At 39.0% G+C, this 14,331-nt stretch overlaps 2 protein-coding genes across 2 annotated transcripts; both read right to left on the bottom strand.

The window, feature by feature from the left end:
* Positions 1-1,607: 1,607 nt before the first annotated feature.
* Positions 1,608-10,272, bottom strand: LOC131682159 (uncharacterized). Its single transcript, XM_058963419.1, has 2 exons — positions 10,174-10,272; positions 1,608-2,721 (listed from the first exon to the last, which is right to left on the bottom strand). The coding sequence occupies exons 1-2, from the start codon at positions 10,220-10,222 to the stop codon at positions 2,327-2,329; spliced, it is 444 nt and encodes a 147-aa protein (XP_058819402.1). The 5' UTR covers positions 10,223-10,272; the 3' UTR covers positions 1,608-2,326.
* Positions 10,273-10,412: 140 nt separating this feature from the next.
* On the bottom strand, positions 10,413-11,111 carry LOC131682158 (uncharacterized). Its single transcript, XM_058963418.1, has 2 exons — positions 10,910-11,111; positions 10,413-10,848 (listed from the first exon to the last, which is right to left on the bottom strand). The coding sequence occupies exons 1-2, from the start codon at positions 10,965-10,967 to the stop codon at positions 10,478-10,480; spliced, it is 429 nt and encodes a 142-aa protein (XP_058819401.1). The 5' UTR covers positions 10,968-11,111; the 3' UTR covers positions 10,413-10,477.
* Between the last annotated feature and the right edge of the window lie 3,220 nt (positions 11,112-14,331).

The following is a 14,331-nucleotide window of genomic DNA, read 5'->3' as shown; positions in this document are numbered from 1 at the left end:
GAATCGCGAAGTCAAATCTTTAGAAATTTGAATTATATTTAGCGCCTTTACTTTACGCCTAATAAATACAATCCATGGTCCCGTTGAAGACTCTGGGTAAATTTTAATTCTAGTCGGATTTACATTTTCAGCATAAGGCTTAGGGGGAGGGTCTGTTACTCGTTCTCCCATCTCTTCATCCATTTTACCTAGCAAGAAAAACTATCACAAAAAGGAATGAAAAATATACCTGTTATACCTGTAGAACACACCTCATGTGTTACGTTGTAAACTCGGTGCCCGTTGTTTGACAATGTGACACTTGCTGTCCTTCTTCGTCGCGTTGCTTCTTCAGTAGAGAAATAGGCCTACCTGCAACACTTCAAAACTCTCTCCGGTTAAGCTGCTCGTCGGTATCACCACCACAAGCGCGTTCTCTCCGTTTCCACCGCCGCGGTAAACAAATGTGGCTACCTGTGGCTTGCTGCGAAAATCCCACTGTCGATGCGGCACTTTTCGGTGCCACTTATTTTCCTTATTCGTCGTACCACTTCTGCGGTAGACGAATAGAGCAAATGGGTCTACCTGTGACGCTTCCCCTCTCGTCGATTAGAATTGCCCGACGACACCAATACAATATATTTTTTCTGTGTGTACAGGCACGATCACTGTCGATTTCTGCCACCGCGGTAGGCAAATTCGTCTACCCGCGGTTTGCTGTCAAAACACCGAGGATGCCGTTGACCACGCCTCCGACGTATCAACTGTCGACTCACACTTAACAAACTGGTCTCTCTCTCTCTCTCTCTCTCTCTCTCTCTCCCACAAAAACGCATACAGCGTCTCGCACTCCGTCACTCTCTCGAGAACAAAACCTTCCACCTGGAGGCACAACCGTCTCGGCCGGTTGCAAAAACTGTTATGAACGTTGCAAGGTTGGTTCGAGCGAGTGGTTGAAGAGGTTAATAAACTTAAGTTAATTGTTTTTGTTTCACTTGATTTATGTGACACGGGTCGCGGTGGTACTGAGCCGTAATGCAAGGGTCAATGAAAAAATTGTTCTAATTCACTTACTGCAATTGCTGGCGGTCAAGACGATTTGCTACGCTACTGATGAGACGATGTCAAAACACAAAATATTGAAGACAGGTATTTTGGGGGGGGGGGGGAATATTACTAGAGATTTATTGTATCTTTGCAATACAATAAAATCTCGCGATGCGTTTGTGCAAATGGAATCGTACATAAAGGATTTCAGACGCGCACAATTTGTGCGCCACATACATGATTGAGAGATTTCAAACTTTAGGTTTGTTCTAAATTTTCGAGCGAGTATTCGCAAGTGGGTACTACTATCCATACTAGCAAAGACATCCACCGTTCCTGGATGTTTAATATAGTGCCATGTAATGACTCTCAAGTTGAGATAAGCTTTTGATTTCGCAAACCAGAATATCTGCGCTGTGACAACGCGAGAGAAGTTGCAGTAAACAACATAACAAATACTTAACCACTCAGCAGAAAAGTACTCAACGCGCAGGAACATACTAAATCCACATGGTCCAATGAAGGATAATTTAACTTAGTTGTTTTATATTTTCATTTTTTCGCTTAGTAATAAAACCACAACTCAGATAAGTTATTCCATTGCACTGTATCAAATGAACTAGTTGTTGATAAGAATAGCTCTATTTTCAATTTATGATATGGTCGGTGTTAAGTCAGACCGGACCAAGTCGCAAAACATCGAAAAATGAGTTGATGATAGCATTGGATAAAGAATTTCTTCATCTACATTTCACTTTTACCAGATTTGAAATATGAAACAATAAACAAGAATTATGGTAAAAATTATTTTCCAATTATAAAGTAAAGGATGCTGCGATTCAAACTTTAAACGCGTTTTTCTCGAATTCAATGCACTGTCATTTAGTCCGGTCTGACCTAACACCGATCATATGTGATATTGTGATATGCAATGAATCTATTAATGCTGAACGAGTAATTTCTGTCGCCGTTGTGTCGTCACCAGCGTATATCGATGGCGGATCTTATGTTTAATGTTTTCATGATCGATGATGTGTTTGAGATTGGTTCCAGCAGCAAAACGCTCCGAGCAGTACAATTCTTACTACAATAAATGCTCATTTCTGCATACAGTTGGACAAATAGTACTCTTTCTAAAATCTAACACTACGGTACATTAACACTAGCACTAAGAGAAAGTGGCTCGAATTATTGACTTCAAAATGCGACTGAGCCGTTAATGATTCTATATTACATTTCATTATGATTATTCAGCTTGATTCAGCTTAGTGCTTCTTAGTATTTTTTTCTTAATATACAACTAAAATCGTTTTAAGTCCATCAGTCGATGAACTGCGACTAGAACTACCAACAGTCCATAGCTAGTCAACGCGAGTCTACCCGCTGCCCCGTTGCATCCATCACCGGTGCAGGTGCGGCACTCCTTCTGATCCGCATTCATCGGAACTCCATCACAAACCGGAGTTGTCCCGTAGGCACATCCCTTGACCGTAAGTCTAATGTTCGTTATTTTCTGTTCGGCTACCAGTTTGTAGCACTGGTAGCTAGTACTGGGTAGCATCGGAATAAATGGTTTCAGTGCGAATAGGGTTGTCATCCCAGCTGCCGTACTGTAGGTATCACATGGGATCAACTGTTCCGAGTCGCAGTTACCTTCCTCGGCGCTGTTACAAAAGTAGCAGGACAGTGCGGACGCTGAAAAAAATGTAAGCGGTTATTAGTTTGACTTCAGTTTCAAAATTAGAAACAATGGTTGAGGTTACTCAATAAAGGGTTGATACTTATTGAGACACTTTAGATTGATTGATAAACCGGCTATAGTAATCAAAATGAAACCAAAGTTTAACAGTAGTTCAGAATATGTATTTATATCAGCTTGCATACGTCAATACAATTTTAGGATGAGTTTGAGTAAAATGCTCGATATTTCCGATTGACGCCGGCGGTCGGTGGTCAGCTATTTTCGTCAATTATTTTTATAAAGTGATTCATCAGCAGTGCTATGAACCACTTTGGCTATGTAACTAAATTTTTCCGATCTTATTTTAATGCAAACAATTATGCAGTCTTTATATCGCTATATTCTAAATTGCACATATTTTGTCGTATGTAATTTTAAATGTTCTTTGATTTGATGGCTTCCGTTGATGCCAATCGAGCTGACATTTCTTTGGACTGAGCAAATTAATTTATTTGTTTGTTTAGTGTTCATTTGGCCAACTAGGGAACTGCGTGTGGAATACCCATGGTGTTGTCTGAGTGGAATGATGACTCGAGACAGTAAAGGTAATCGCTTTGCATTGCATTGTATTATTCGTGGAATGTCGTTTTTAATCCGAATTATAGGCAAGGAACAACATCTTTTCGTGAATTCCAAGATTTCCACTTTTAAATTTTTGAAAAATCTTGATTCTTTTTATTCACCTAAAGTGTGCTTTATGGTCTTAAAAATGATATGTCAAGAAATGGAAGACGACAATAATATATAAATAATTAAATTTTTAATTATGCCGCAACGCCTCCTATGTATACTCAGAGCGTCCTGAAAACTTTACCCACGTTTTTCTTGAAACCACCTTTTTTTAAAGCTAGTGGGAAATGTAACTCAAACAAATGATTTTTTAGCGTTCTGAAGTCTTCACAGTCTTTTAAAAATTGCTGTCTCCAGCGACGCACGTAGGATTTTATTTTCAATTCGCAAAATTTTATAGTAGGCAATTTTGTGTCGATTTTTAACACATTTTCAGTGATGTTATATTCAAAAGTGTGTCATTTCGTGCAACATGAGGCCAATCTATGTCGCCATTCACCTCTGTCACAGAACCCCTATCCCATACCTCCCCGAGGTGTCAACCGGGGTACAGGCCACCTTTTGCCGTTTTTGCTTAAACTCGGGAATGGGTCGGGTTCTATCCCCAACCACTGTTAGTTTGTTCACTTCGACAGGTTGACGGATTGGAGCCTGTTTCAGTTTCGTTTCAAGTGGGAGTGGCATTAATGAAGATCGGCTGACAGAGAAGAGAGATAAACGACGCGCGCGTGAAGCTGCTAGTGTATCCGTCTTGCAGAGTGAATCTTTAAGTACAGTTAATGGTTATTTAAGGCAGCATAAAATTATTTCTACTCCAATTAAGGGTTTTTTTACTCATTTGGAATAAAAATTGCACGAAGAAATCTGACATTTTATGAGTAAAAAACTTCCTTAATTGAAAGATTATCTCGAAAACTCAACGTAGGGGTTAGGTATTTTTTTACATAGAATATGTATACAAAGCTTGAAATAAATTGGTTAAGTAGTTTTTGAATCGTAGTTAACACTGCAAATCGTGCTTCTTCCAGACACGTTCTACAAAAAAATTCGTCACCGAGTCGCTTGTCGATATTTTTGCACGGAAAAATCACAGAATATTATTGAAATGATACATTATAATGTACAAAAGTTTTGATTAATTTGCTTCTCCCAAATTTCTAATAAAAATTGACAACAAAAAGTTTTTTTTTTACGCTGAAACCCTTTTCCCCCCTTAAAGGATTTCATCCTCATGATTATCTGCGCTCACCCGATACATATACAATTGATATCCTTTTCGATTTCCTTTTAAATTCTTCTCACTGATGAAAGGGGCCCTTGAAACAGTCAACCCCATTCACCTTACGCATGACCAAATCGAATCGCTAATCATCACGCCGTCGATCTCAACTATGCGAACGGACATGTAGACGCGGTAGTCCTTTAGGAATTATTTATTTAATCAGTGAAGGGATATTGAGATAACAGAACGACAACATCCCCGAAGAGATATTGTCATTCAAATATGGATTAAACTATAGTTTTTTTCCACACTGGGTTAGGAACAATAGCATATCCTTGAGTTTCAGCTCTCTGTACATAGGTTCATCTACATATGAAGAACCAAAAATCCGGATACGCAATTGCATTACTGTTGGGCAGTTACATATCAAATGATATGAAATTCCGTCAACAAATTCACAAAGATCACACGAATAATACTCAGCACGCTGAATAGTAGTCATGTGATAATTGAGTTTGCAATGTCCAGTCAGTGCCCTGACTAGAATACTATAATTGTGCTAGAAAAATGCATATTCTTTGATATTTTCGGACTTATGTGAAGAAAAACTATCATCCGCCCATTTGATCGATTCGGTTGTCACAATTCTACGAGCAAATGCCCAAGAATCAGAACTACCTGAAAAGACCTCAGGGGCCGGCGTCAGTGATGGCTCCGTACAGTCTGGAAAGTGTGTGTCTAAAAGACAGTTGAGTAATACATCTTCGTCAGACAAGTATTCACCATTAGCAGTTCTAATCGAACTGACATGAAAGTCTTTCGATTTCGAATGTAACTTATTTAATCTACTAGTCTCGTTGAGATTTGATACATTTGTGCAGAGACTTTTCCAACCACTTCGCTCAGAGGATCGAAGGGCATTTCTGTATGCTTTGCGAGCCAACTTAAAGGTCTTATCCCTGCGTTTGCGATTCCAAGCTCTTCTACATATTTTTTTGAGTCGAACCAGTTCAGTATTTCACCAAGGTGTTCCTCTAGAAGCACACATAACTCGAAGCGGACAAGCCTCTTGGTATGCTGCTACTATGAGTGAGTTTGTTTTATCCACGACCTCATCCAAGTCACGTGGAGATTCAATCGTCGGAAGATACCCCTGAAACCTAGTCGCCAAGCCCTCTTCGTAGAGGTCCCAGTTCGTAGATTTGGGGTTACGATAGGTGACGATATCTAGCGAGACGTTTAAATGATCAAAGACGATGTACTTATGATCAGATAACGGCGGTTCGAGCTCTTTCGGTACGAACCAGTTTACCAACTCATGCATAATACTGTCAGAGCAGAGAGTTCCATCTAACACCTCTTTTCAGCCAGCTCGTTCAAATATTTGTGCAGATTTCTACTGCTGAATTATTCCATCAGTTCGGTTCCTCTCAAATTGATATTTGAGCTGCCCCAAAATATGGGGTGGGCATTTGCATCACTACCGATTATGAGCGGTAACCCATTTCTGCCACAGTATGATACAATCCTTTTGAAATCATCAGAAGGTAATGGATCATTATGCGCAAATATGCCAAACAATAGACGTATATCTCGTTTATGTTATCAACAGTCATATTGACTGTGACAGCGCAAATATTACGAGTTGTGAGGTCGGATAGAAGATATGCGTCAATAGAACTATTCACAAGTTTACATGCAGGAGGCATTTCTCGTGGATTTGTCATGCCATTTTCGTTGAAAGCTACGAAGACGGGGTTAAGTAGCCTTCCAACATAGAAGTTTCCTTTATGAAAATACGGTTCTTCAACCAAAGCTATAGAAGCTTTTCCTTCCTGCACAAGGCGGGATAGATCCATAGTTTTTGTACGTTTATGCTGAAGATTAATTTGTGCTACTCTAACAATACTCGATGACAGCACTACAAATTTCATCATCAGCACTTGTACAGCAGCTAGAAGATACCAATTATTAGGGGCATTAGTGTATTAGGGGCATGACCATCACTTGAATCCCACAATTCGCCAAGAAACAAACGTCCACTGTGTTAGAGATTTGTTAAACACAGTAAGGGCAAAACCCTCGACAGTTCGTACGCAACTGGCATATTTTAGTCCTGCCAGCCATTCAGTCGTCGGCACGGAGAAAACCCTTGACTTGAGGACTCCTGTTTTAAATTGCCTCTTACGACATGGGAACAGGAACCCAGTGGCTTAATTCTTGGTTGAGAAACTGCAACCCGTCGGATGCCACACGGCCTCTAGGTTGGTTTTGTCCGGAGAAAGATAATAAACCCAAAAGAAACCCCACGCATGACCAAATCGAATCGCTAACCACTCCGTCGATCTCAACTATGTGAACGGACATGTAGACGCGGTAGCTCTTCAGTGAGGACTTGAAGAATACGAATGGAGGGATAAGAATAACGGGAGATACAAGAAATTGAAAGATCAGTCAGATGAAGGACTAGATGATAATTCATGGTAATTAAAATCTAATAATCTGCATGGTAATCCACCGGCAAGTTCACCGCTCCTAAGAATTGTTTCATCAGTATACTAGTTTGTTTATACGATCCATCCGTCGCCATCAAACAACCAACGTTAACCAATTTCACGAACATACAGTACCAGATCTACGGCTGGTATTTAGATTTAGCGACAGTCAAATACGAACGAAATTTCCAACTATCGGAAACTTTTATAACGGCTGATGAAGGAATAAATATTCTAATAAATTCTGCGGATTATTGTATGATAGAGGCGGGTTGTATTTCGTAATAAATCGTATACTTAGAAAAATAACTCGCGCGTATATTCTACCGCAAAAATCCCTCGTTTGACGCCTTTAAACATCTAGTGTCAAATGATTTCACGAAGTTTCCTGCAAATATGCGTCGCTTTCGAATTTTTTTCTCAAAGTTTGTTTTCGTATTTCTTTTATAAAAGTAATACATACCTCGAAATTTTAAAAACATTGTTTCAAATTTCTCCGAATGATGTGTTCGGCTCAACTTTCCATCGGGCTATTTTGCTATGCGCATTGTATGAAAAAATAATAAACCTGAATACATGCAAGGGACGCCATTTCTAACGATGTTTAATTGCCTTGTTAAATTAGCAAAACTTTTCATGTGAGGAAAGGACAAGCTGCATCGTAACGATACTTGTACTGGTCCTCCTAATTCGTGAATGAACTTTGTCTTATCAAAGTCCTGTTTGTCTTTGTGTCAGTGGCAGAGTTAAAAATATTTAAAGTCATTGAATGAAAAATGATCGCATTCATTTTCAATATTCAGTGACGTCAAATGTCAAACTAACAAACCGCCCATTCATCAGATGCAGATTTTCTTTCGTCTCTGATTATTAAGCGACTGTGCAGCAACGAATCAAACGCATCAAAGTAGGCCCTGGCACAATGTAAGTGATGATGATTGTTTTTTAATATGCTTTACCGGCATTTGTAAACATTTTCCTAGATAATTAGTGAAATGAACATATTGTACGATATTCAGCTGAATGAATAACATGGATATTTTAATGAATATTTTTCCTATTCACCGTGAGTCGCATCAGGTTAATTTTCAGCCGCCAGAAAAGAGCTTCGATTAGTTTTAACTCTGGTCAGTGGATTGTTATACAACTTTTGTTGTATTCAAACGACTATGTAAAATTGTCCTTTAAACCAGAAGTGGGGGATATTGTAATACATATAACATTCCGGTTGGATTAGGGTGACCATATCAGGCGAGTAAAAACCCAGGACAGTCTAAAGGAGATCTTCCCCCCTTTTTTAAACGAACGCTTTCTAGTCTCACAACCAGAGCTTTGTCAGAATGTCTCTCGCGACCATTCAATCACCGAGCACATCTTCGGATTTACTGACATGCGCTTCTTGCTATACCACAATCGACGAAGGTTCCAAGCTGTTTTAAAGAAATCTGCAATCCTTGATTGAGTGGATAAGACGATATATGTTGGACTTGGAGGCGACGGACCGACAAGGAGTCATCAGTACTTAATGCATGTCATGGAAGTGCAGCAGAAACAGCAACGATGCAAAGTAACTTCCCTGGGCTATTCCTGATATAGAAATGAATGTGGGTATCTGGCAATTTTCAATAACAACCATTATCTCTCGGTCTGTGAGCTAGAAACAACTGCAAAAAGTACTGTTTTTTCCGAAATTCTTCATTTCTGGATTATATATCGACCCATCAACTCACGGCCAGGGACCAGCGGCTTTACTTCCCTTCCGCAGGAAGGCGTGAGCACAGATTTTTTTCACCTCAGAAAAATCTCAACGACCTCGGCTGGGTTTGAACCCAGAACAACTGGGATGAGTGGCGATCACGCTTACCACTCCACCACCGGCGCCGTCGTAGCAGAATTCTGATCGCGATATTTTAAAAATTTTGTCATGTACCGAAATCTTGACAGATATCTACCGGCTGCCTGATTTTCTTCCAAGCAAACTACAGCTGATTAGTGAGTTACTGTAACAGTTTTAATTTTGTGAAGTGCAATCCAAGCTTCATGAGTGGCTTCTCTTTTCAATTTCCATGTAAGAAAAATAATTTGAAAAGAGAAATAACGAGGTACTATCGAGAGATAAAAGAGAGACATCAGATGATACAATTGACAGCATCGAGTGTACTAGTGGCTTTGTTTCGTGTGGTTGCCGAAACTGCGACCTAGACCAGAGTGAATAAAATGCAGGTTCACTGAAAAAATTTAGGCTCAGAGGAGTCGAAAAACCAGGACGAATCAAGCGTTTTCAGTCAGTTAAAAACCAGGACATGTCCTAGGAAACCAGGACGTATGGACACCCTAGGTAGGATTATCTTACAGACACTGAATTACACTTTCACCGTAGCATATTGACTGCAATGCTGCTCCCGTTTACAAATGCCGTAACCAATTGCGGATCCAGGGAGAGGGTTTTGGGGGTCCGGTCCCCTTCCGAAATTTGTTGTGAAATTTTAAGTTAGTTTCTATTTTATATTAACCTCATACTCAATACCATTCCAACCCAAATTTGTCCAACAAAACTAATATTAATTAAATAATATTATTACGTATTGCGAATAGTACAATGTTCATTTTAAAATCGAAATTTCACATCGCTCTAGAATTTTTTTTTCTGGATCCACCCCTGGCCGTAACTGTCAACAATGCCCCGCCAAGGAACCCAACTTTAAAAGAGCGCTGAAATCATGAATTACTTCATAAACTAAGTGAAGATAAGTCACGCAATAAATCAGAATAAATATGCCTTTTCCAAGCTCAATTACATTTTTGTACGGGATTCAAACTGAAAGAGAATGTCAAAGTAAACAACAAAGAGGCGCAACACTGAAACTCCGCCAAGTGCGCCAAAGAACGATGGCTACGGCTCGGGTTAGAACCTAATTCGAATTTCAGCTCTGGTTCCAAACTGGCTTCAAACAGTTTGGCAGCAGTTAGGCCTGAATTGAGTCAATTGCAATTGCTTCAAGCAAAAACAACATTAGTTATTGTTCGCAAATCACAATAACTGTTTTTGGTGCTGCTGACACTCCACATGATTTTGTTATAAACATACCGATTACTAGTTTTTTATAAATAAAACTTACCATAACAGACAATTGACAGAATAATCACACTAAACGAAAGAACGTTCATTTTTAAAACAAAACTCTACTAGGATAGACCTGATTTGCTGCACAGATAGTGACCGACTAAATATTAACCTTATAAAATCGACGTGAGTCAGAGATATAGCTCAGCAGATAAGCCATATCCGACAATACAGTGTATGTCAACGCCCCAATTCAGATAAGACATAACAATTCGGATACAGATAACACACCCATTCAAACACTATCGCCCCAACTTCTTTAATAGTCCAATCTTACAATGTCCTCATTTGCTCTATTACTACATCCAATATGCTTTAACTGCCAGAAGTAATCCTAGCAGTAGGCCGAAATTTACCACGAGGCTGGTTGCCGCGTTGCACTCGTCGGAGGTACAACGTTCGCAGTAGCCTTGCTCGCCCTCGTTGGTTTCGCCGGCGCACACATCAACGTCATCGTATATGCATCCCTTGATGTACACTGTAACTGCCTCTTTTTTGACGTCCACTTCGAAGCAACGGAATTTATCTCCTTTCGTTCCTACGACAAGCGACGGTTTGAGTACCTGCAGCAGCTGTAGGCTGACGTCCGCCGATCCCTTGCTACAATCCAGGATCGGTTCGTAGCAGGTTGCGTTGACCGACTGGCACTGGATGCAGCGCAGGGCCGTTACTGTTTTGAGATAGAAACTTTTAGTATTCTAGTCCTAGTTGTTCGATCTTATTCGGCGTACCTGTTCCGTAGTTGGCTACTACTACTAAGCAGAGTAGTACTATTGCTAAAGTTCTCATTGCTCCTGTTTGTGGGTGATGATCGGAAGATCTAGTTTATTCGAAATGAATCTTTTCGCTTCTGAGGGTAATCGATGAATGAGCTTATTAAAACTGCGCTCGTCGGAAGAACATGGTGCCAAGATTGGGCTTTGTGCCGCCCGCGGAGATTAGATCTACCAGATTGGAATGATTTGTTTCCAATACATAAAGGATTACGTACCAAAGATTACTTATCGAAAGAAAGACGAATTGGTATGTACTTGTAGAGCACAAGGCTTTTGGTTGAAGGAAATATATGATTCACGGCTTAAATAGGGCAATCAATTTCGCAGTTAGGACAGCACGCGGACTTCGTCTTTGTTTCTGGGTTGAAGTTGCATTTTATTGTTCGTGTTCAAGCCGATTACATTTTGGGAGCAAACACAATGATGGCATCAGACGAAGTGTAAATAGACAATCTAGCGAATTCTGATTCACGATTACTTCCGTTGAATCAATAAAGATAACGTACGCGAAAACACACGTTCAAAATAAATTTAGTGTCTTCAAATAAAGATTTTCGTTAGAACTGGGTTGAGCTCTCCTAGAATATGAGAGGATGTGTGCTTAGGGGAACATGGGGAGACTTGACCAGGTTTTTAGCTAAACCTGCATAAATCTGTAAAAAAGTTTTCAATCCTTCTAAAGTCATTAAGATATAATGTGCAAAGGTATTGTGCGTGTTCATAATAATTGCAGAATTTTTGATTTACTTTTTCAAAAGTTATAAAAGTTTTTCTGTAATCGTTTTTTTTTGCCTGCGGGGCTTGACCAAGAGAATTTTGAAAAATCAGAACAAAAAATAAGGACATAAAATATTCTGTAATCCTTTTCTCATATTGTCGAGATCCTTAGGTAGCAGTAAAAAATATAAACTTCGACTGTTTTAATGCATTTCCTTTTAAGGATTAACTGTACTGCTTACATTGCATGTCCACACGTCACGAAATTAGCCGAATTACTGCTAACTTTGTTTACTAGTACTAAAAGATATTGACTGATGTTTGATGTGAGATTTTTTATCAGAAAATTTGTGTAATTTTTCAGCTTATTGACACTTGGTCAAGTCTTCCCATAAAATTTTGGTCAAGTCTCCCCAACATCAGTTATTGCGTTCAATGTCGTGCAAATTTTTGGTAACAACTATTTCAATGTTTCGATTTATGTAAAATAATTTCACTAGTTCTTAAAGAATAAAATAATGTATGAGAACTTTAACAGTAATTATTAGTCGAATAGATATGTCCATAAAAAGTTTGATAAAAAATCACATCATTTAACGCAAATTTATTAATTACGGAATATTTTCTATAAGGGAGGGATTTTTCATTCCAAACATTTAAAATTATCTTAAAGGAACGAAACAAGCATAAAAATATTTTCGAAAAAATTTAAGAGCCTGATAGAACACGCCATAACCAATAATAGAATTCTGTGCTTGGTCAAGTCTCCTCGTGTTCCCCTATCAGGCACATTTTTATGGTACGGACTTAGCTCCGTTCGAATCTAAATTCCTTAATTCACTTTAAACGATAGATTGGATTTGGGTTCTTAACGGAATTGGTTCCGACTTCAAGTGGAGTATTCCACTTCGAATCATAAGTAAAACTGAGATATACAAACAACCAACATTAAGGAAAGGTATATCGGAAGGAGCATTTTCTCGAGAGTCCGTGTGAAATCAGTTGACACGAAGTATTTGTAGGTGATGGATGTAGGATTGTTCCGGGAGACTGTACGTGGAGATCGGTTTACGGAGTGGACAATTTATTACGGATTCAAAATATTCAACACGAAGAATTCGTTTGAATATTTTTTCCTTCAATAACTTCAGTTGTGTTTGATTAAATTTAATTTCATGTAAATTCTATTCGCAAATCTTGAACCGTATATTTATGAAATCAGTAGACGCCAGGTGTTTGAAGGCGATCGAGGGAGCAACTATTCAGGAGACTATATATTAAGGGTGTCGTGTGTATGGGAACTAAGCAACTATCGCGCAAAACTGTCAAAGTGCAAAAATTTTGATCCGCGAAAAAACTTTTTTTTTGAAACTTATGAAACGTTAGAAAAAAATGTATCTTCTCGCGAAAAAAAAATCTTTTGAAAAAAGTTACCTGTCTGGCACTTTTAGCTTTTAAGCTGAGATTTAAAAAAGAAATTGTTTTCATTCCGAATTGACACCATCCATGATATTTCATGCAATTCTACAACATTTGGCATACAAAAAAATTAAACCATTTGTAAACTCAAGTTTCATCTCTACTCAAAAAAATTTCATGTCCAAGAAAAGCAATTTTTTCATAACATTTCTTCAAATTTTGAATAAGGACCTTTTTCGAGATGCTACTAGTTTTGAAGTGTATTTGTTTAAAAATTCAGGATGCCCATAACACTTAGTTGGTGGATTGTTGATTACGGTGCATATCATTAGATTTGAATTTTCAGTTTAAAATCAAAGATACCTCGCCCAGATAAACTCAGAATTGTGGTATTCGGTCTAAATCAAGCAACAGACATTGCTGGTGACTAGCTTTTTATGAATAACTACCGCATCTATATTCCCACTCTCAAAGTTTAGATCGATGGTGTAATCACCGATTCGAATTTGTCTCGGGTGCATCTTCTGAAGCACGGGGTTGTCTGTTGCAAGGTCCCTTGGTTCAGTGAGCAAAGATTTTGAATCGCAATTGTACTGGACCAGTTTACAATGGTCTTCAAACACGTGTCGGGTGATTTTTGGTGGCACTGCTTAGCGTTTAAATGAGCATTTATAAGTATAAGGCTCAGTGTGACAGATATGCAGAGAATCCTGGAGATAAATCTTGCATTAAGTAGGGTAGACGAGCCCTTATTCATCTTTCTACTCAGGATGTCACACTATTTCGTTGATAACTCACCTAACTAACATTGGATTGCGCTTAAATAGGTTTAAACATCTTCGCTTCGTTCCTAAGAAATAATACAATGAAAAATCTGGCCTGGCAAATGTAAAATACTTGAGTTTGAGGAAAGTGAAAAGTCGAGTACAACGCTCCCTTATTCATCCTACCATTCAAGCTAATGCGTTTAATAGAGATAGCAGACACTGATCTAACTAAAGAGTTCAAATGAGTGGGATGTGTAGAGGTGCTAAGATGAATTAGGACCCAGTCACCGTATGTGATATTTCAACCAGAACTTCAACTTAGTGCAGGGCTGGTTGGGCTTAGGCTGGGAAACAGCAACTTTGTGATATTGCGGAAATCTCTCGAAGTATTTGAGCAAAGAATACACCCACTGGGTATCTGCTGCCATACCGTACGAGGCGACTAATAACAGGAGGCGTCCCTGAGTTGACGCA

This window comes from Topomyia yanbarensis, chromosome 2 (genome assembly GCF_030247195.1).
Source record: "Topomyia yanbarensis strain Yona2022 chromosome 2, ASM3024719v1, whole genome shotgun sequence".
NCBI classification, from domain to species: domain Eukaryota; kingdom Metazoa; phylum Arthropoda; class Insecta; order Diptera; family Culicidae; genus Topomyia; species Topomyia yanbarensis.
Note: the sequence above shows the minus strand (reverse complement) of the source record. Positions and strands in the feature narration are given on the sequence as shown.

Excerpts from the sequence above, each read along its gene's own strand:
- LOC131682158 (XM_058963418.1), bottom strand. The coding sequence starts at position 10,967 with ATGAGAACTTTAGCAATAGTACTACTCTGCTTAGTAGTAGTAGCCAAC. Across the intron at positions 10,849-10,909 it reads AGTAGCCAACTACGGAACAG|TAACGGCCCTGCGCTGCATC; the intron begins GTACGCCGAATA and ends ATCTCAAAACAG.
- LOC131682159 (XM_058963419.1), bottom strand. The coding sequence starts at position 10,222 with ATGAACGTTCTTTCGTTTAGTGTGATTATTCTGTCAATTGTCTGTTAT. Across the intron at positions 2,722-10,173 it reads TCTGTCAATTGTCTGTTATG|CGTCCGCACTGTCCTGCTAC; the intron begins GTAAGTTTTATT and ends CATTTTTTTCAG.